This window comes from Uranotaenia lowii, chromosome 2, assembly GCF_029784155.1.
Source record: "Uranotaenia lowii strain MFRU-FL chromosome 2, ASM2978415v1, whole genome shotgun sequence".
NCBI classification, from domain to species: Eukaryota; Metazoa; Arthropoda; class Insecta; order Diptera; family Culicidae; genus Uranotaenia; species Uranotaenia lowii.
Window position 1 is genome coordinate 191,082,434 of NC_073692.1, and position 20,901 is coordinate 191,103,334.

The 20,901-nt window shown below is 31.5% G+C and overlaps 1 protein-coding gene across 2 annotated transcripts in view; it reads right to left on the reverse strand.

The window, feature by feature from the left end:
• Positions 1-2,317: 2,317 nt before the first annotated feature.
• The window catches only part of LOC129748485 (uncharacterized), a 64,310-nt gene continuing 45,726 nt past the window's right edge, over positions 2,318-20,901 (reverse strand). The window contains exons 2-5 of one of the 2 annotated variants that reach the window (XR_008737743.1): positions 4,633-4,994; positions 4,441-4,564; positions 3,045-4,199; positions 2,318-2,911 (exon numbers count right to left, since the gene is read on the reverse strand). Coding sequence is in view for 1 of the 2 variants with exons in the window: in XM_055743124.1 (XP_055599099.1) it covers positions 2,801-2,911; positions 4,441-4,564; positions 4,633-4,856 (459 nt within the window). In the remaining variant the exon portion in view is untranslated. The remainder of the gene's footprint in view (positions 2,912-3,044; positions 4,200-4,440; positions 4,565-4,632; positions 4,995-20,901) is intronic. The other variant, XM_055743124.1, reaches the window with a different exon arrangement.

A 20,901-nucleotide genomic window follows, 5' to 3' on the forward strand; every position in this document is an offset into this window, starting at 1 on the left:
TGTTTATTGTTTATTGTTTATTGTTTATTGTTTATTGTTTATTGTTTATTGTTTATTGTTTATTGTTTATTGTTTATTGTTTATTGTTTATTGTTTATTGTTTATTGTTTATTGTTTATTGTTTATTGTTTATTGTTTATTGTTTATTGTTTATTGTTTATTGTTTATTGTTTATTGTTTATTGTTTATTGTTTATTGTTTATTGTTTATTGTTTATTGTTTATTGTTTATTGTTTATTGTTTATTGTTTATTGTTTATTGTTTATTGTTTATTGTTTATTGTTTATTGTTTATTGTTTATTGTTTATTGTTTATTGTTTATTGTTTATTGTTTATTGTTTATTGTTTATTGTTTATTGTTTATTGTTTATTGTTTATTGTTTATTGTTTATTGTTTATTGTTTATTGTTTATTGTTTATTGTTTATTGTTTATTGTTTATTGTTTATTGTTTATTGTTTATTGTTTATTGTTTATTGTTTATTGTTTATTGTTTATTGTTTATTGTTTATTGTTTATTGTTTATTGTTTATTGTTTATTGTTTATTGTTTATTGTTTATTGTTTATTGTTTATTGTTTATTGTTTATTGTTTATTGTTTATTGTTTATTGTTTATTGTTTATTGTTTATTGTTTATTGTTTATTGTTTATTGTTTATTGTTTATTGTTTATTGTTTATTGTTTATTGTTTATTGTTTATTGTTTATTGTTTATTGTTTATTGTTTATTGTTTATTGTTTATTGTTTATTGTTTATTGTTTATTGTTTATTGTTTATTGTTTATTGTTTATTGTTTATTGTTTATTGTTTATTGTTTATTGTTTATTGTTTATTGTTTATTGTTTATTGTTTATTGTTTATTGTTTATTGTTTATTGTTTATTGTTTATTGTTTATTGTTTATTGTTTATTGTTTATTGTTTATTGTTTATTGTTTATTGTTTATTGTTTATTGTTTATTGTTTATTGTTTATTGTTTATTGTTTATTGTTTATTGTTTATTGTTTATTGTTTATTGTTTATTGTTTATTGTTTATTGTTTATTGTTTATTGTTTATTGTTTATTGTTTATTGTTTATTGTTTATTGTTTATTGTTTATTGTTTATTGTTTATTGTTTATTGTTTATTGTTTATTGTTTATTGTTTATTGTTTATTGTTTATTGTTTATTGTTTATTGTTTATTGTTTATTGTTTATTGTTTATTGTTTATTGTTTATTGTTTATTGTTTATTGTTTATTGTTTATTGTTTATTGTTTATTGTTTATTGTTTATTGTTTATTGTTTATTGTTTATTGTTTATTGTTTATTGTTTATTGTTTATTGTTTATTGTTTATTGTTTATTGTTTATTGTTTATTGTTTATTGTTTATTGTTTATTGTTTATTGTTTATTGTTTATTGTTTATTGTTTATTGTTTATTGTTTATTGTTTATTGTTTATTGTTTATTGTTTATTGTTTATTGTTTATTGTTTATTGTTTATTGTTTATTGTTTATTGTTTATTGTTTATTGTTTATTGTTTATTGTTTATTGTTTATTGTTTATTGTTTATTGTTTATTGTTTATTGTTTATTGTTTATTGTTTATTGTTTATTGTTTATTGTTTATTGTTTATTGTTTATTGTTTATTGTTTATTGTTTATTGTTTATTGTTTATTGTTTATTGTTTATTGTTTATTGTTTATTGTTTATTGTTTATTGTTTATTGTTTATTGTTTATTGTTTATTGTTTATTGTTTATTGTTTATTGTTTATTGTTTATTGTTTATTGTTTATTGTTTATTGTTTATTGTTTATTGTTTATTGTTTATTGTTTATTGTTTATTGTTTATTGTTTATTGTTTATTGTTTATTGTTTATTGTTTATTGTTTATTGTTTATTGTTTATTGTTTATTGTTTATTGTTTATTGTTTATTGTTTATTGTTTATTGTTTATTGTTTATTGTTTATTGTTTATTGTTTATTGTTTATTGTTTATTGTTTATTGTTTATTGTTTATTGTTTATTGTTTATTGTTTATTGTTTATTGTTTATTGTTTATTGTTTATTGTTTATTGTTTATTGTTTATTGTTTATTGTTTATTGTTTATTGTTTATTGTTTATTGTTTATTGTTTATTGTTTATTGTTTATTGTTTATTGTTTATTGTTTATTGTTTATTGTTTATTGTTTATTGTTTATTGTTTATTGTTTATTGTTTATTGTTTATTGTTTATTGTTTATTGTTTATTGTTTTTTGTTTATTGATTATTGTGTTTATTCAAGTCTAAAAAGGGAAAATTCTCATGCAAATGAAGGTCTTTTCTTATTACAAGTTGAATTTTATTACTAAATAAGTTAGGTCGCAATTGTACACTTTGAAGGAGTTTTTGAAACTAACACAGAAATCAAGAGATTTAAAAAAATAAACTTAACAGTTAGTGAATATTATACACTGAGAGTTATTCATACCATTCCAAAAAGTAACGAGTAACAGAACGCGACGCTCAAGTTGGTTGATCCAACAGATCTCTTCTGATTGACGTTGTCTTACTTTTTTATCACAATACTGAGTTCTCTTTTGCAATACACATAAGTTTGAAGAGTAGGTTCATAACTATCTAAATATGTGCGGATATTTTGTTGTTGTTGTCTTTTCTTAGTTCGCTTTTAACAAAAAAAAACTGATCAAAAATTGATTATTAAACCAGCACACTTTTAAAACATTGTATAATTTGAATTTTGACTTCGATATGGCATTTGTGAAACTACATATTTACAAACAACTTCGCTGATTTTTTTCAGCACTATTGCTTTCCTAAACTTGACGTTTCGCCTTGACTCGCTTCATATCCTCGTCCATATCCATAAATCGGCTCAGCCGGGAACCATTGAAGGGGGCGTCACTGCCCGGGGGATACATACGCATCTAAAAAGTTGGAAGACCAAAATTGTGTCAGTTTTGAACAGTTAATTTTTTTTATATAGTATTAGTAAATCGTAATAAATAGTAAACAAAGGAGGGCATTGAAAAAGAATGCTTCCAAAAAGCGTATACGCACCTGCTACTGGCTGCAAATCCACCTGTTTGCAATGGTTTATTTGGGTTTTAAATATGGGCGAACGTGTTTTGCGATAATAAAAGAGAAATGGCATGGAGGCGAGAAAGTTTTGTTTGTTTGCTTGCTTGCTTGTGTTTATGTTTCTGTACAGCGTCTTTTGGGAAATGTCCGGCGTCCGTTAACTTTAGTTTATTTTTTGGTTAATGGTATGAGTGAAAGGTAAATTCAAAGTAAGCCCATACACGGTCGCCAAATGCTTTAGGTATCATATTTTTGTTCAGTTTGCCAACCTGGCAGCACTGGCATTTGGCGACTTAATAGTTTTAAAGAAAAATGTTGGTAAAAGCTAGTTTGAAAATGTGTTAGCTTCATTGTTAGTATCTAAGGAATACTTTATTTCATCTTACATCCTGGTTAGTTAAAAAATGTCATGCAAGTATTTGTGTAAGTGTTTATGTAGTAGTTCCCTTGCTTTGCTTATATATTTTTTAAATACATTTGTAGTTGGAAACTATTCAATTTTAGAAGATTTTACTCGTTTACTTGTGGTAACCACTTAATGAAACCTTTTTTAAACATTTCTATTTTTGTTCTATTATTTCTAGAAACGTGAATTAATTCTTAGTTACGTACTTAGTTATCAGAGATAAACATATTTGCTAGTTTGGTATTAAATCGGCAGGATAAGCTTTGATTTGATTGTTTGTTATAAACTTTTGAAGAAAAATTCGTTATACGAAAAACATTAATCGAAGTTTGAAATTGTAGAATTACATAGAAGGAGAAGTTAAGCTACTGTATAGGAAACATCTTTTGAAGAAATGTTAAAGAAGCTTAATAAAACGTCAAAACTGTCAAAAGTAGTTTGACAGCTCATAGAAACGTCATAGAAGGAATTTCGATAGTTGTGTCCAGTAGGATAAGGAAAGTGCAAGAATGGAATGTTTTCGTTTAGCCATTTCGTTGGATTTTGACCGCTGAAGGACGGCCTTTTTTTAAAACACTGAGTGCACTGGGCGCTTGGCGTGTAGTAGTGTTTTGTGTTTTTATTCTGTATGCAGCGATAGAATTTGAGTGTGAGTTTCAGTATTTCATTAGCGCTTTTTCTTGTTTTTCCGTGTATTAGATCTCAACGTTATCTTTGGCGTATCGTTTCTGAAATTTTGTAAAATGAACCATTTCATATTAGTATAGATATAACATAAGTATTACAAACAATGTGCGGTAGCGTTTAAGCCAATTCAACCAATTATCTTTGGAGCGAATAAATATTTTTTTAAACTATCAAGGGGTGGATCACGAATGGGTGCAAAAAACTCATGAAACTTCCAAACAAAAACAAACTCAACAACTGCAAAGTAGTGATCAACCCCTCTTCGAATTTTACTCAAATTACCATGATCCGATATTTTTCCTTGCAGGCGTAATCGCTTTCGTCCAAATCTTTGTAGCAATCAGATTTGTAGTCCTCGGGCAGCGGTTTTCCTTCGTACTCGCAAAGTTTATGCAAAGGTCGGGATCTAAAAGAAATTGAAATTTAAAATAAATAACATTTTTGCAATTTAAAAAAAAAACTAGCAACACTTACCGCACGATCATCTTATTCATTCCGGAGGGCTTGTTCGTGGGACAGTAGAACACATCCGGTGTGTTCTTGTCGTACACGATCGATTTGCGCATCAAATCTTTCTCCTTGTACTTGAGATGCTTTTCCTTGGCGCCTTCGGCTCCGGGAATGACGGTCGCCATGAAAATGACAAACACCGCCGCCAGCACCCACCAGCACCTTGTCAACTCGTACATTTTCGCCATGGTTTCGTGCGTGCGAACTTTGTGCTGCACTTGTTGGAGCACGTGGAACAGCGAACACGTGCGTGTTTTACTTGATTCGGTTGATGAGGTGCAAACTCAAAATTGCGATCTAGGCTAATTTACTGTCTGTCTGTCGACCTGTTGGGGGTGAAACGAATAAAAAAAAAGAAAGTGAGAAAAACTAACCACGAACCTATTGTTTCGTGTGGATGTTATGCAGAAGGTCGATTACATGCGTTAATTCGAGGTTATGATGGTGGGTTACTGACATCGGTGAATGCCAAGGTGACAACTGAGAGTCGTTTTCACCATTTATTGTACGAAAATTACAACATAAACATGTAAATGATTGACGTTGGGGAGAAATTATGATTAGTTTGTGTTCCATAACAATCTGAAATCGCCACTTTCATGTTGTGCGGTAAACAAGTTCAACGTTTGTTGTTCTTGTGAAACAAAGACAAGCTCTGTAACATAAGTATTACAAAATTGAACAGATATTTTTTTTTAAAGAAAATTGATAATGATTAAAAACATCATAAGGCAGCATAAAAATAAATGCAATGGAAGTTAATGTTGAAAAAATCGCGAATCTCTTAGTGGTTTTCATTATTTATGTACGTACATATTTTGAGGTATAGAAAATTTTACATTCCATCGTAAATCGTTCTGATACTTGACTCTGAAGATATTTAGATCTACAACGATGGAATCCAATCTCAATTATAAATTTCAACAAATTTATTACAATATTCAAATGAAGGCATAACTTACGTTACGAAAAAAAAAATCATCGTTGTTAGACCTTTTGTCAATATTTGTAAATTTAAGTAAGTTTTATAATTTACTAGCTGATCCCATACGAACTCCGTTTCGCTTTCAACTTGGAATATGTCATGAACAGCTTGTATGAAAGTCAATTGCCAAGCATTTTCAGATGCACATCCGAATTCATTGTTAAGTAATAATTGCAATAATATTGGTCGATCACTTTTTCTGTCATCTGCTACTAAATTTTAAATCAGGAATCAAATCGTGTCAAAAGAAAACCCCGTACATAAATTCTGACTCAATCGTTGCATAACAATGCAATTATTGCCAACAAGTTTAAGCCCTTTCGGTGATCTCTTATACAATCTTTGATATCAGAAATTGATTAACCTTCCCTCAAAACTCTCGTGTGCAAATTTTCAAAGCAATCCATTGCATATAACGTCAATATAGCTAAAAACAGTGAACAATTAATTAAAATGGACGACTTCTTTCGTCGACCCCTGGCAAAACATTTGACATCTGAACTGAAATCGATTGCCCGTCCCCGAAAACTACCGTGTGCAAATTTTTATCCCAATCCGATTTCAAATTACGACGATATTGCAAAAATATTGAAAGGTTAATATGGACGACCCCTTTTGCCGGCCCCTCACACTTTATTTGATACCTGAAATCGATTTCACGTCACTCAAAACTATCGTATATAAATTTTCATCTGAATCCGATGTATAATAACGTCAATATCGCATTAACAGTGAAGAGTTAATATGGACGACCCCTTTGGGCGACCCCTTATTTTAATTTGGATAAGTGAAATCAATTGTTTGTCCCTAATAACTCATAAGAGCACATTTTCATCCCAATTAGATGTATAAAAACGTCATTATCACTAATATATTGAAAAGCTAATATGGTCGACCCCTTTTGCCGGCCCCTTATACAAAATTTGATACCTCAAATCGATTGCTCGTCCCTCAAAACTATCGTGAACTAATTTTCATCTGAGTACGATCTATAATAACGTTAATATCGCAAAAATAGCGAGCAGTTAATATGGGCGACCCCTTTGGCTGACCCCTTACACAAAACTCAACACCTGGAATCGATTGCTAGTCTTTTAAAACTCTCATGTGCAAATTTTCAACACAATCCGACGAAAAATAACGTCAATATCGCGAAAACATTATTTGTCTTGTATGGACGACCCCCTTCAGAAGGAGTCATCCTAAAATCTGAAAACATTTTTCATCCTTCCTGGTCCTAGTGAGCATCCATGCCAAATTTCAGACCTCTAGCTCTTAAGACGGCTGAGTCTATAGAGGACAAACAAACAAACATACAGAAATAGCTTTTTATATAGATTTGTGTTTAAGTCAAGTTAAGTAACTTCTGTGTTTTGTTTATTTTCAGTTTGTTTCGATTATAGTCGTTTTACCATCTTTTTGTGTATTCACGACTTCATTTCAACGTTGCAGTTGGCGGACAGTTACTTATTGAAAAAGTTATCCGGTACAACTGTGTTCGATGTTTACTGTTGTACTCGAACTCGCGGACATCAGCTCAGGAGGCAACTGACTTGCTCACTGAGCTATTTCACAAACCTGCTTCGTTTACATTGTTTTCTGAAAAACAATTTACCATTTCTTGTTTTTAATTGTAATCAAAGCTTTTTTGTTTTAACAATGTGGAGATTATCATTTGAAAAAACCTATTTGATACACGTGATTCGATAAAATCGAACTGAGCCAAAATTGAGAACGTTCACTTTTGATCATACTGATCAAGTAGTTCAAGGATTTTTTTTTGTTTCGATGATATTTAAAGGTAGAACAAAATTTTAAATTCATTTGCAATTATATTAAAAAAATCAAAATAAAATGAAATTCAAAAACGGGAAACACATTAGCCAATTGAATTTCCACCTTTGAGGAACTTTTCATTACTTCGCATTCTTACGTCTTTAACCTTCCAAATCCGTTCGCAAAATATCCATTTCGGGAAAATTTGAGCAGTAGTTTGATGGCGTTTTCCTGGCTGTAAATGATAACCGATTTAGATCATATTATATTTATTGTGTAGATTATTAATTTTTATTACTCAACTAGCTGACCCGTTGTGCTTTGCTACACCTTCCGGAAATAAAAGTAATTTGTAAAAATTTATTAAAATTTAGATTTTAGAGAGCATTTTTATAAATCAAACCTCATCATACTTCAGAACCAACAACTTTGAAATGAGAGCTGCAGCTGCAGTTCTGAATAGCAATTCAAAGATGGTATATATTATTTACTGAAACTTGATCTCTAAACTCGTTTTTCAAGATCTGAAATTTGTACTCTGTAGTATAGAGTAGGTACAGAGTCTGTACTCAAAAAAACCTTTTTAATTATGGCCCCTTCTTTGAAAAGCTCTTTATCTTAAATTTACATGGGAGTTCTCCCATCTTTTTCAATTTTGTCCCCCATTGCTTGAAGAAGGTAAGCAAATTTAACCGGCTCGATACAGCACTTATCATGGTAATGAAAAATATATTAAATAAGTTATGTATTAAATACAGTCCAAATTTCATTTTTTTTAAAATAAATTTACTACGGTAAACATATAAATATTTAAAAAAATATCATTTGCATCACTAAATAAGTTCTCAGCTTTTTTTTATTTTCTCTTTGAAAGTCAAATATTCAAAAATGTAGGCAAAAACAAATTTCTAAGTTTACATTTGTCCCGTATATTGGGGCAAGTGTCAATGCAAAGCTTATTTACAGATGCGTCAGAGTAATGGCTTTAAAATGGATTTAATACGAATTCCTGTTTTTTGTTCTATCAAGTTTCACTGATATATCTGCAGTATTCCTGCAATATAAATTTATGTTTGTGACTCCACTTTTAACGAATGCTGTTCAAAGGGAATGACTTTCATTTACAAAGACATTTAAGAATTTTCAATATCCGCTGCAGTTTCAACATTCGGAATACCTCTTCTGGTCTTTCCAACATATTGAATCATTTTGAAGATGAATTTCTTAAAAGTTCGACGTTTGCCCTTGCCCCACCGTGTAAGTTGACAGAAGGGAATATTGTTTTTAACACTTTAAGGGTAAACTTAAAATTTCTCTTATAAATTTAGCGTACAGTTGAATATCAGTTCTAAAGTCTCGCTTTTCAAAAACGAAGCGGATCAAAAGTCTCTTTTATGCAGCCATGTAACACAAAAACACTTTTCATGTTAAGTACGTACTTGAATTGGTATGTAAAGAAAAAGTACGATGGTTTTTTCAGAATTATTTAAAATAAAAAGCTCCCATTTTCATTTCTAAATTCGTTTCAGTTGTGTATTTGGGCCGAAGTAACAATTTCTAGAAGAAAACATAATTTTTAATTTTGTTTAACAGAAAAAGTTGAATGTTCTAATGTTCCTTAAATGAAAAGTCGAATGCTACCTACATTAACACGAACTAAATATGGAAGTATTTCTGCAAATCTTCCAATTGGTTTTGATTCGATTGATAAAATACCAATCCGTGTCACATCTAGGCGTCATTTATTACCATGTGCTGTGTACAAATCAAATAAGCAAGAACAAAAACACATCTAGGTTGCATATCGCCCACGTGTTTGAGAAATAGGCACCTTATTGTGAAATTTCCAGCAATCAATGAACAGTGTGCTTTGGTTACTATCCTCTTGCAACGACGTTTGCTCGCCCATGGAGACGAAAAACAAACCCCTCAAAGAAAATATGCTTGGTTGAGAAATACGCGCCAAAATATTCCTACTGATCAGTATGCTATGCCTGGGTTACTTTCCTTTTGCGACGTCGGCTCTCGACGCCTCGACCATAGAGACGAAAAACAAACCGTCCAAAGGAAAAAAAAATCTCAAGAAAATGGATGTCATGACTTTAATTTGTTTCGAAAAACTACAAATTTTGTATGGAAGCCTCTCCTTCCATTAGTCGGATGGAGTTTTGACTATTACAGAAACCATCCCCGGCATCAAAAACCCTCAGATGCCAGTTTTGACGATGATCGGTTCAGTAGTTTCCGAGTCTATAGGGAACAGACAGACAGACAAACATTCATTTTTATATATATAGATAATCAACATTCCAAAATAAAGTCGATATGTATAACCAGGTTATCAGAAATTGGTTTTTTTTTTTTTTTTTTTTTTTTTTTTTTTTTTTTTTTTTTTTTTTTTTTTTTTTTTAATTGTAAACCTATTTATTAAACACTACAAATTTGATTTTTACAGAGTTGCGATAGTGTATTTTTAAATAAGTGTATTAAAAGATGCTCAAATAATTCCCGAAATGCTTTTCAAATAAGCTTTTATTATTTAGGCGCGCGATTCTTAACAATTGTTTAAACTCATCCAAATTACGATTGCCGTGGTGCTCTAAATTATAACTAATAGTTTCTGCAATCAGCCAAAGTGCTGATTTATAACGAAAGTTTCTTTTGTTGATACTAATAGCAAAGATTATATCTGGTTCAGAAAAAGTTATACCGAGTCTTCGTCTGAGCAAAAGTTTTGTCCAGGTCCATATGGGAATTGAATCTGCACACTGCTTTATAATGTGTGTTGTTGATTCTATATTATTACAGATTTCACAAATTGATGTCTCTGCACCTTGAATTTTATTGGTGAACCGCTTTTCTTTACTGGGAAAAATATCTTTAAAGATTTTAAAAAGAGATGTTTTTACTTGTGTTGATAAAAAGTTACTATTTAAATTTTCTAAAATAATCTCCCATTGAAGGTTAGGGGTATCCTCTTGAGTTTTGCATTTAATATTTAGAGAGTTTATAAAAAAGTGATATAGTTTGTTGCATGTATTTAAATGATTATCTTGTTGTAATTCCTTTGCAACACCAAGCCATTCTTTGAAGTTCCGAGGTAAGGTTTGAGTGTCTGCTTGATCTAGAATAAAATTGTCATGAATTTGAACTCCTTCTTTATTTATAAACAGAACATTTTTCACAAATAAAGCTTTTGCTTTTGAGTCAACATCAACAAGTGCCAAACCACCTTTGCACACTGGAAGATAAAGCTCATTTCTTGGAACCTTAAAAATATAACCTTGCCAAAGAAATTGTCCACTTATTCTTTTAATTGAAGCAATATGTTTGTTTTCGGGAGGAAGAATTTGACAAATATACCACAGCTTTGACAAAATAAATGTATTAAGTATCCATGTTTTATTAAAAATATTCAAGTTTCTTCTGTAATGTGGTGCAAGAGTAAACTGTAATTTTCGTATATAATCGTTATAATTTTTTTCAGTCATTTGTTTTATATTTTGACATATTTCTACTCCTAGTACTTTTAACGTTTTCGTTTCTTTAATTAGCTGTGGGCCTGATGGGCCATTATTGATTCGTAAAAATGATGATTTTGTCAAGTTGAGTTTTATTTTAGAATAAATGCTAAAATAGCTCACTATCTCTAATGCAACATCAAATTCATTATTATTCTTAACGAAAATAGAAATATCATCTGCATAGGCAATAACGTTTATGAAGCTATCGCCTATGAGATGTCCATTGATATTTTCACATAATTTTCTAATCAGTGGTTCAATGTACAGAGAGAATAAAGCCATACTTAACGGACAGCCTTGCCTAACTGAGCTTTGTATTGGGATAGAACTTGTTAAAAATCCATTGAATAAAATTTTGGAACTAGCGTTTTTGTATAACCTTTTTAAGCATTCTATAAACTGGACTGAAAAATTAAATTTTGATAGGATTGCCCAGGCTTCCCAAAAGTACTGCATTGCGATGACAGTTTTTTCTTCGCCGAACAAACTGTCTCGGTTTCCTTTAACCGCTCGGTTCGCTGCTGTACAGTCGGTATCGAATCAAAAAGCTTCGGCATCATCACACACGTTCGGGAACGAAGACTGTATCTGAACAATCGGCTCAAAGCTTGCGCTGCCGAAAATGTTGTGCTTAAAGCTGTAGCGTACCGAATCGACAGTTCGGTTTTTATTCCTTCATGCCTCCTGTTTCTAAAATAATTTCATTTTAACTGTCGGCTGTAGGGCGTGACAGTTTCAGGCATGACTGTCACGGATGACTGTCATGCTTATACCGTACCCATGCCCGGTCGTATGCTGCTGCTCGCTTCGAATAGATCGAACGAACCATCTATTCGAACTGAGTAGCCGCATACGACTAGGCGTAACGCAATGTGTGGTGCCGGTGAAGGTTAGGCGAAAATCGTTATTGTCTTAACCAATCGTACAATTTACTACTTTAACTTTTTTTCTAAGAATCATAGCCTTAGAAATATTAAACTCGCGGGAAACGTGGGTTTAAATAGAACCTATTTTTGTGCGATTTGAAAAGAGACTTGATCGTTATCATTTTTCTCTAAAATTTGTATAAGTATTCAAAAAAAAAAATTAGGTAGGTTATCATTTAAGGGTGAAAATCTCAAAGTGAAATCCTAATTTGAACTTAAATCTGTATTGAATCTCAATCTGAAATTTAAATCTAAACCTGATACCTAAAATAAGAAATCTGAAAGCAGAATTTGAATCTGAATCTGAATATAAAATCCTACTCCGAAATCTGAATCCGAATCCTGGACATAAAATTTGAACCTGGGATCTCGATGTGAAATCTGAATCTGAAATCTCAATCTTAAATATAAATCTGAAACATGCGCGGTCCTATGGAGAGCCCCACCCCCGTCAAACACGTGGGCCAGAGATTTCTGACGCTTTCAAAATTATGTTTTTTCGGAAAATAGGTTCATTTCCAGTTTTTCATGATTTTGAATTCCACTTAGCTGTAGTTTTTGACCATTGCTTGTCAAATAATCGCAATTAGTATGGATTGTTAAATTAACATGATTTGAAATATTCTGCGCAAAAAGAAATTAAATTAATGGTTGGTTTTGGTTTTATGCTGAATTTAATAAACCACGTCTTAAGGCGGAATTGGATTTTAAAGGATAAAAGAAATTAAATTTTTGATCTTTCCATAAAGTTCCAATTGAAAACATACATGTACACTGTTTTTTTTCAATTATTTTTCCAATAATATACGTAACGTATCAAATTGTGGGATTCAATTGTTTTTTTCTTTTTTAAGATAACCTTTTAAAAATTTCTATTCTAAATTTCTTGATACACTTCTATCAGGTATCAGGTCAGATAACAAGCTGGTGTAAATTTCAGATTGTCAGAATTTTATCTTCATATTTATTATTTTTTTTTTTTGGTTGGATGGAAGTATTAACTTTCGAGAATATATGCTGAACGAACAAAACAATTTTTGTAAATCGATTGAATTTATAAAAGTTTAACACTAGAGATGAAACCAACGCAATACATGGATTATTTTTATTATTTTTTCACATAACAGAGAGGTAAATTTTAGTGTGGATGCTAGTATGTAATGGTAATTTATTTTATTTGCTTATGAACACTACATTCCTTAATAAAACTAATTTCCTTAATAGGAAATGGGTTCAAAAAGAAATAATTTCTTGATAAGAAATTTGAAACTATTCCTGAATCTGAAATCAGAATCTGAAATAAGAATCTGAAATCTAAAATCTGAAATCGGAATCTGAATTCTGCATCTAAGATTTTAATCTAAAATCTCAATTTGAAATCTGAATCTGAAATCTAAATCTGAATCTGAAATCTGAATCTGAAATCTGAATCTGAAATCTGAATCTGAAATCTGAATCTGAAATCTGAATCTGAAATCTGAATCTGAAATCTGAATCTGAAATCTGAATCTGAAATCTGAATCTGAAATCTGAATCTGAAATCTGAATCTGAAATCTGAATCTGAAATCTGAATCTGAAATCTGAATCTGAAATCTGAATCTGAAATCTGAATCTGAAATCTGAATCTGAAATCTGAATCTGAAATCTGAATCTGAAATCTGAATCTGAAATCTGAATCTGAAATCTGAATCTGAAATCTGAATCTGAAATCTGAATCTGAAATCTGAATCTGAAATCTGAATCTGAAATCTGAATCTGAAATCTGAATCTGAAATCTGAATCTGAAATCTGAATCTGAAATCTGAATCTGAAATCTGAATCTGAAATCTGAATCTGAAATCTGAATCTGAAATCTGAATCTGAAATCTGAATCTGAAATCTGAATCTGAAATCTGAATCTGAAATCTGAATCTGAAATCTGAATCTGAAATCTGAATCTGAAATCTGAATCTGAAATCTGAATCTGAAATCTGAATCTGAAATCTGAATCTGAAATCTGAATCTGAAATCTGAATCTGAAATCTGAATCTGAAATCTGAATCTGAAATCTGAATCTGAAATCTGAATCTGAAATCTGAATCTGAAATCTGAATCTGAAATCTGATTCGGAAATCCGAGACTCGAATATGATCCCTAAATCAGAATCTGAAATCTCAATCTGAAATCTGAGTCTGAAATCTGAATTTAAATTTGAATTTGAAATTTAATGCCTTAACCTGAATCTGAAATCCAAATTTGAATCTAAAATCTGAAATCTTGACCTGAAATAGGAATCAGAAATCTGAATTTGTATCTGAAATCTGAAATCTCATATTTCAATCTGAAATCTTGAACTTAATGCTCTTAAACGAAACCCAATTTCAGGTTGGAAAACAACACGCATCAATGCGCGTCGACCAACTAATAACGTAAGGATAGCCAGCCGCAGTAGCTAGCTTACGCTCAAGCAGAAGGAAAGCTCATACGTTCGTTAATTCGAAATTAACTCAGTCCGAGCGTGGATGACTATCCGAAACGAATCTCGGCTACAGTCGGACGAAATAAGCAATACTGTCATGAAAAATTCAACGCATTGAAAACTGTTACGAAGATATTCCCAAAACTGTCACGGAGCTTAAAAAGCTTTCATACCCACGAAAAAACTTTCGCATGAAGAGAAACAAGCCATCGTTGTACATCGTACGACCGCTCCTTTTAAAACTGTCGGGGAAGAAATATTCGGAAAGCTTTCATCGGGGTGTATGCGCGACGTTCGCAAGAATACTGTCGTTCGGCAGTACTATTCGGAAGCCTGGGATTGCCCATAGAAAATCGTGATCAACACGATCAAATGCCTTTTCAAGATCCAAGTTCAATAGTAATCCCTTCAACAATTTTGATTTATTTGCTTTCACCATCAAATTTCTTATGTTTCTTAAGACATCTACACATGAACGATTCTCGACGCAGGCGGTTTGGTTGGGCCCTATCAACTTACCCATTAATGGCTGTATTCTATTCCATAATATTTTTGTAAAAATTTTACTATCTGAATTTAACATACTTATTGGTCTGTAATTGGATAAGACATGAGGGTCACCTGTTTTGGGAATAAGCGTGATGATGCCTTCATAAAATGATGCTGGAGGATATCCTCCATCTAACAAATAATAATTAAACAAATTTACAAGGTCATTTTTAATGAGATCAAAAAAAATTTCATAAAATCTATAACAAAGGCCATCCGGACCAGGACTGCTACATTTTGATGCTTGTTTGATAACTTTTCTGAGTTCTTCTTCAGTAATAGGCTCGACAAGTTTTCTGTTATCGTTATCATCCAGAAATTTATTCAAGATGCTTAATTCACCGGTGAAATCTACTGATTCTCTGTTCTCTTTTTGAAAAATGTTTTGATAATAATTGAAAATTGTTTGCTTCAATTTCGTTACATCATTTGTTATTTCTCCTCCTATTTTTAATTTAATTGTTTTCCCGTTAGATTGATTAATACTTTTAGTCACTTGAAACATACTTAATTTTTCATCAGCTAGAAGATTTGTAGATTTTATTTTATAATTTGTCATGTTCATTCTCCTCATTTCGATATTCATCAACTGTGTTTTGACAATGCTCATTTCTGATGAGACATTTTCATTTTTGTTTTGTTTATCACATAATTCGCTTAAACATTGATAGTAAAAACTTTTAGTAGCTTGAATTTCTTTATACATTTGAAAACTTTCGGTTTTGAAAAATTGCCTAATTTTTTGTTTAACGATTGTATTCCACCAAAAATTTAAATCCGTGTAAGATGATCTAGATTTCAGGTTTGTATATATTTCTTTGAATTTCTCTATAATTGTTTCATTATATAGCAAGTTTGAGTTAATTTTCCAATAACCTCGCCCAAGAAAATTCATTTGCATTGAATCTGTCACCCGGTACTTAAGCTTCACCCCATGGTGATCAGAAAAACATAGCGGAATAGTTTGAATATCAAGCACTAAATCACAAAATTTCCTTGACCCATACAATCTATCTAAGCGCGATTTCGAGTTACCACGAAAAAATGTAAAGCATTTATTTTTTCCTTTTTTAAATTGCTCAATATCAAGCAGATTCAATGAAGTAACTAAGTCCTTCAATCCGAATGAAAAATTCTTGACCGAACCATTCGAATCATCTGGCAACAATATGCAGTTAAAATCTCCAACTAAAACGTTCTCCTTTCCAGAAATCAAATGAGGCAAAATTTCGCATGTGAAAAGGTTGTCTCTTTCCTTCTTGAAGTTATTCCCGGAATGAGCATAGATATTGATGAAGTTAGTTAATCCTACGGTTATTGATAAAATCCTTCCATTAGGGTGCATTAAAACGTTTTCATACTCAATATTTTTTCTCAAGAGGATACCCGTACCCTTACCATCAGTACTTAAATTGATAAATGATTTATGTGTATTTATAAAACAAAAATTTTCAAATGCGACCTCTTGTAAGAATACAATATCAGCATCACAATTCCAGATAAGATCTCGCAATAACATCTTCTTCACCATTGAATTTAATGCATTCAAATTTGTTGTTACTAAATTACGAACCAACGACATAATGAAATAAGTGGAGGATAAACAATTGCAACCCAAAGTCAATTAAACAACGATGAATCGAACACAATTTGAGCATTTCTTAATACACTTACCATCTTATGCACTCTTTTTCATCGTAGCTGCTCTCTCTCGGGTTCGACGTCCAATGATTTCGATTGGGCTTGATTCCGGAATCGCCGCAGCCGCTGCAACCGATGTTGTTTTGCTCGTCTGCTTTTTCTTCTTAGTTTCTTTTTCTGACGCTGAGCTGGGATTGGATATAGTCCGCTTGAGGTTCACCTTCTCCGAGTCCATTTCGTCGTCACCGTCGTCGTCTTCGTCGTCATCGTCGTCAAGGTCAACTCCGTCATCGTTTTCGTGTTCATCATCGTCTTCGGCGCTGCTCACCACTTCAACCGATGGTGCCGATTTTGTGGCAACTGATGATGTGAGCTCAATCTCACCGAGGGAAGTGAGTTGCATCGGGGCTTCACGCTGTGGTCTAATTTGAGATTTAATCGGTAATGTTGTCATGTTCGCAGCGATATTGCCGATGTTCGGAGTAACTCCGATCGTCGCGTTCTTCAGAACTTGGCTGAACGATGGTGGTTCGGTTGATTTTTGCGCACTGGTACCGTTTTCTCCTACTTTAAGGCTTGCAAGTTTGGGACACTCGGCCTTTAGGTGGCCCTCGCACTTGCAAAAAAAGCATCGGTTTTTTAATCCTTCGTAAAACAATCTTACTTTAAAGTGCGCGATGAAGATATTTGGAGGGAGCTCCTTGGTGACCTCCATATGTATCCCTCGGATGCCGCTGAACACGGGGAAGCCCGAGTTCGCCGCAAACTTCTCACGAACTTGTTGCCGAATCGTTCCAAATTGCCCCAACACCGCAGCGATCTCCTTATCATCGATTTCGGGCGGCAAGTTAAAAATCCGCACATACCGAAAAATACTGCTAGCCACCTCCAGTCTAACCGTAATCTTGGTCCCATCTTGGTAGAGGAATGGATATTCGGCGTCCATTTTGCTCGTAAAGCTATTGAAATTTACTTCATCCAGAAACTTCAGGAAGAAGCAACGCTCGTTTTCGTCCTTATACAATGAATGGACAGCTGAAGCCTTTATCGCCAACTTATTCCCAACGAAATCGAAGACGTCCAAGTAAGCCGGCGGCTTAGCGGATGCACCGAAAGCAATTTTGATTGTATTTTTCCGCGTTCTTTCCATCTCGGAAGACTTCGAAATGGATTCCGTTCAAGTTGAAGGAAGATAAAAAATGATCTCACTGACTAGAGAAAAGACAAATCACGTGTGATCGCATCGACGTCCGAGCGTGAACTGCCCGTTCAGAAAGTAAAAAGTCCGAAAAATCCATTTTATTTTTAAAATACTCATAACTTCTGACAGCTTTTCTGTATTTAAGTGTTTCATTGATGTTTGAAATCGTCAAGAATCCATCTATTCGACAATGTATAGATATGTTGGGGTCCAATGAAAGTTTTGACCGCTAACTCACATCTTCCGGTAGAAAAAAATCTTACTTTTAAAAAACGTCATTCAATTTTTGCTTTGCTTAGCTGTATTTCATTTCCCGGTGAACCGATTTTCAAAACTCAAATTTTAATTTTTTGTCGTTGATTTGATCATTATTTTCATAGAACAAACTTGGTCTGTCAAAATTCCCAGTTCTTCAGTACAGTGGAAAGATGATAAAGATGTTTGAAATGTGCACTTCGGGTCGTATTGACCCGAACAGCTTTGGAGGGTTAAAAGCTATGATCGAACGTATAATTTATAAAATGAAAAGGTTTATTTATAGGAACTCAATCAAGAATGAATTCCTCTGAACGTTAATGTTTTTTTTACAGCGTTGTTGGTTAAATTTCAATTTGATTGAGGCCAGAAAATTACTGAATCAAGCAAACAATGTGATTTTTGTTAAAATTAGCCATTGTCTCAAATACTGAGCGAATATTTTTCTAACAAATAATGAATCTATTATCATTAATTGTAATAATCAGTTATTGGTAATGTCAGAAAATAAAAAAAAAAAAAAAGGGATACAAATTAATGTTGTAAATCGTGTGAAAAAATTCACCTACTGAGAAATTGTCGATTTTTCTGCAATTTTTCAACCTAAACGTCAATTTAATTTATTGAACGAAATTTTATTAATGATGATGAATAATTTTTTTTAACATAAAGCAAATCTTTATTTTTCAAAACAAATTACAATTACGAATTTGAAACAAAAGATATTCAAATAAAAACGGGTAAGGTAGAATTTTCTGGTGTTTTTCCATATTAATCTTTTCTTGAATGGTCCACATATGATTCGGAAAAAAATGTTATGGATATTTTTCATCATCAAAACCAATGGTCAAAATCGCATAATATGAAGAATTCTTCACTAGTTCTAAACAATGTTGATTTGAAATTATTTTAAACAAAACTTGAACTACCGAGCCTTGCGTTTGGTAGGAATTTGGGTATTGATTGATCGAGCACTTCAGATTGCCCGCTTTTTCAAAGCCAAAATTGGAAGAACCAGATCCGGCTCAGTTGCCCAGTTTTTGTGCTTGTATCATCGAAATAAACTTGCATACATTTTTTGGAACTGTAAAATTAAAGTTGAATGCCGCTGATGTGCCTCAATAAAGAAATAGATTATCATTTGGCTATGTTTTACCTTTTCTCTTGAATTTTTATCAGAAATTTTTGGATTTTTCCTTCGTTCGATTTTTTAAGATTAAAGTTTTGATATCCAATTCGCGGATTTTGCCAAATTTTTGGGTAAAAATGCACGGATTTGCCCGCCACTGGTACCTTTGGAAATTATTCTGGAAGACTTAGTCTAAAATTGCCATTTAAATTAATGTTGCAAGATTTTTTCAGTACGTACCCGGGCCGTACAAATCCAGAAAAATCCATATAAAAACCTGTCAAAATCAGGGCATTTGATTTCAAAATTGAAGACCATAAATCCAGGCAATATCCGGGCAAATTTAAAAAAATTATGATAATTTTTTTTTTCATTAAAACTCATCGACAGATTTTGAATTGTATTTTAGGCTCCCAATAAACTTTTCATGATTATTTTTATAAAACATGCTAAAACAATTTCGTTTTGGAGTCATAAATAAAAAAACACATTGCAATTTGATTTTTCGAATGAATAAACCCGGACAAAATCTGAGCAATATGGCAACCTTAATTTAAACTCAGTTTTCTCCTGAGTTTTATTCACCCCAAAAATTTTTAAAATAATTAATATATAAGGTACAGCTTCAGAAATTCAAACATGCACAAAAATTAAAACAAAGCTTTGTTAAAGTATTTTAAAACGTTATATCTTTTTTCCCAGATTTGCTGGATTGCTATTTTGCGATACAGGGATGTTTTAAATATCTATATATGCGCCGGGAGTGTTTAGATCTTCTCCAAAATTGAAAATTCGGCTCATTTTTACGATTTTCAAGCACATGAATTTTTACAGATTTCTTAAATTTTTATTTTTCGAGTTGGAGTTAGAATCGATTAGTTTTTTTTTGTTAATGAAATAAAACCATATTTCAAAGCTACAAAACTCTGATATTTTTCAACGGGAATCAAAAGTTTGTATGATGAGTCCAGAAGTACCGTCTGCATCACCGAATAATCAGCAAAATATCATTGTTTAGGCCAATTTATGATACAACTTTCATTTGAAGACACCAAAGTGGGCAAATAACTCCTTTAAGAGTTATGAAAGAAATAATGACAAGAAATGTCGTTTTTTTCATTGAAAACAAACAATGGTCGAACAATTTTGAATCGGCAGTGCCCCAGATTTCTGAAAATGGAAAAAATGGTATTTATTGCAAAATATTCTGAGATGCAGACAGTACTTTAAGACACCAGTTTTTTATGGTTAAGGTCCATGACTAAGTTTTTTTTTAAATATTTTATGATTTCCGTTGAAAAATAACAGAGTTTTGTAGCTTTAAAATATTGTTTTATTTTATTTTTTTATGGTTATTTTTATTTATTAACCGAATCGAACTCAAAAAATAAAAATGTAAGAAATCTGAAAAAAAAACATGTGTTTTAAGCGTCAGATAATAAAAAAAAATCCGGAATTATCCGGACTTTTCATCGAATATCTTATTTTTAACGGGCTATCTAGACCAGGGCTGAAGTTGCCCTAAAATAATCAATTTGTTCCACAAATCTTGATTTTTGTAATTAGGATTTTCAATGGGAAAATATCTTCTTTCCGAAACCAAGATGTTTATTCAGCCGGTTAGAAAATGGGTAAAATTTCTACCATAAAGATTGGGAATAACCCAATTTTGTAAGTTTGTGCGGGATCAATAAGCATTTTTCTGTTCAACAATTCAACAGTAATTTGTGATAGCAAAATTTCGCTAAATAACAAATTTCCAAAAATTTGGTTTGAAAATATAAAAAA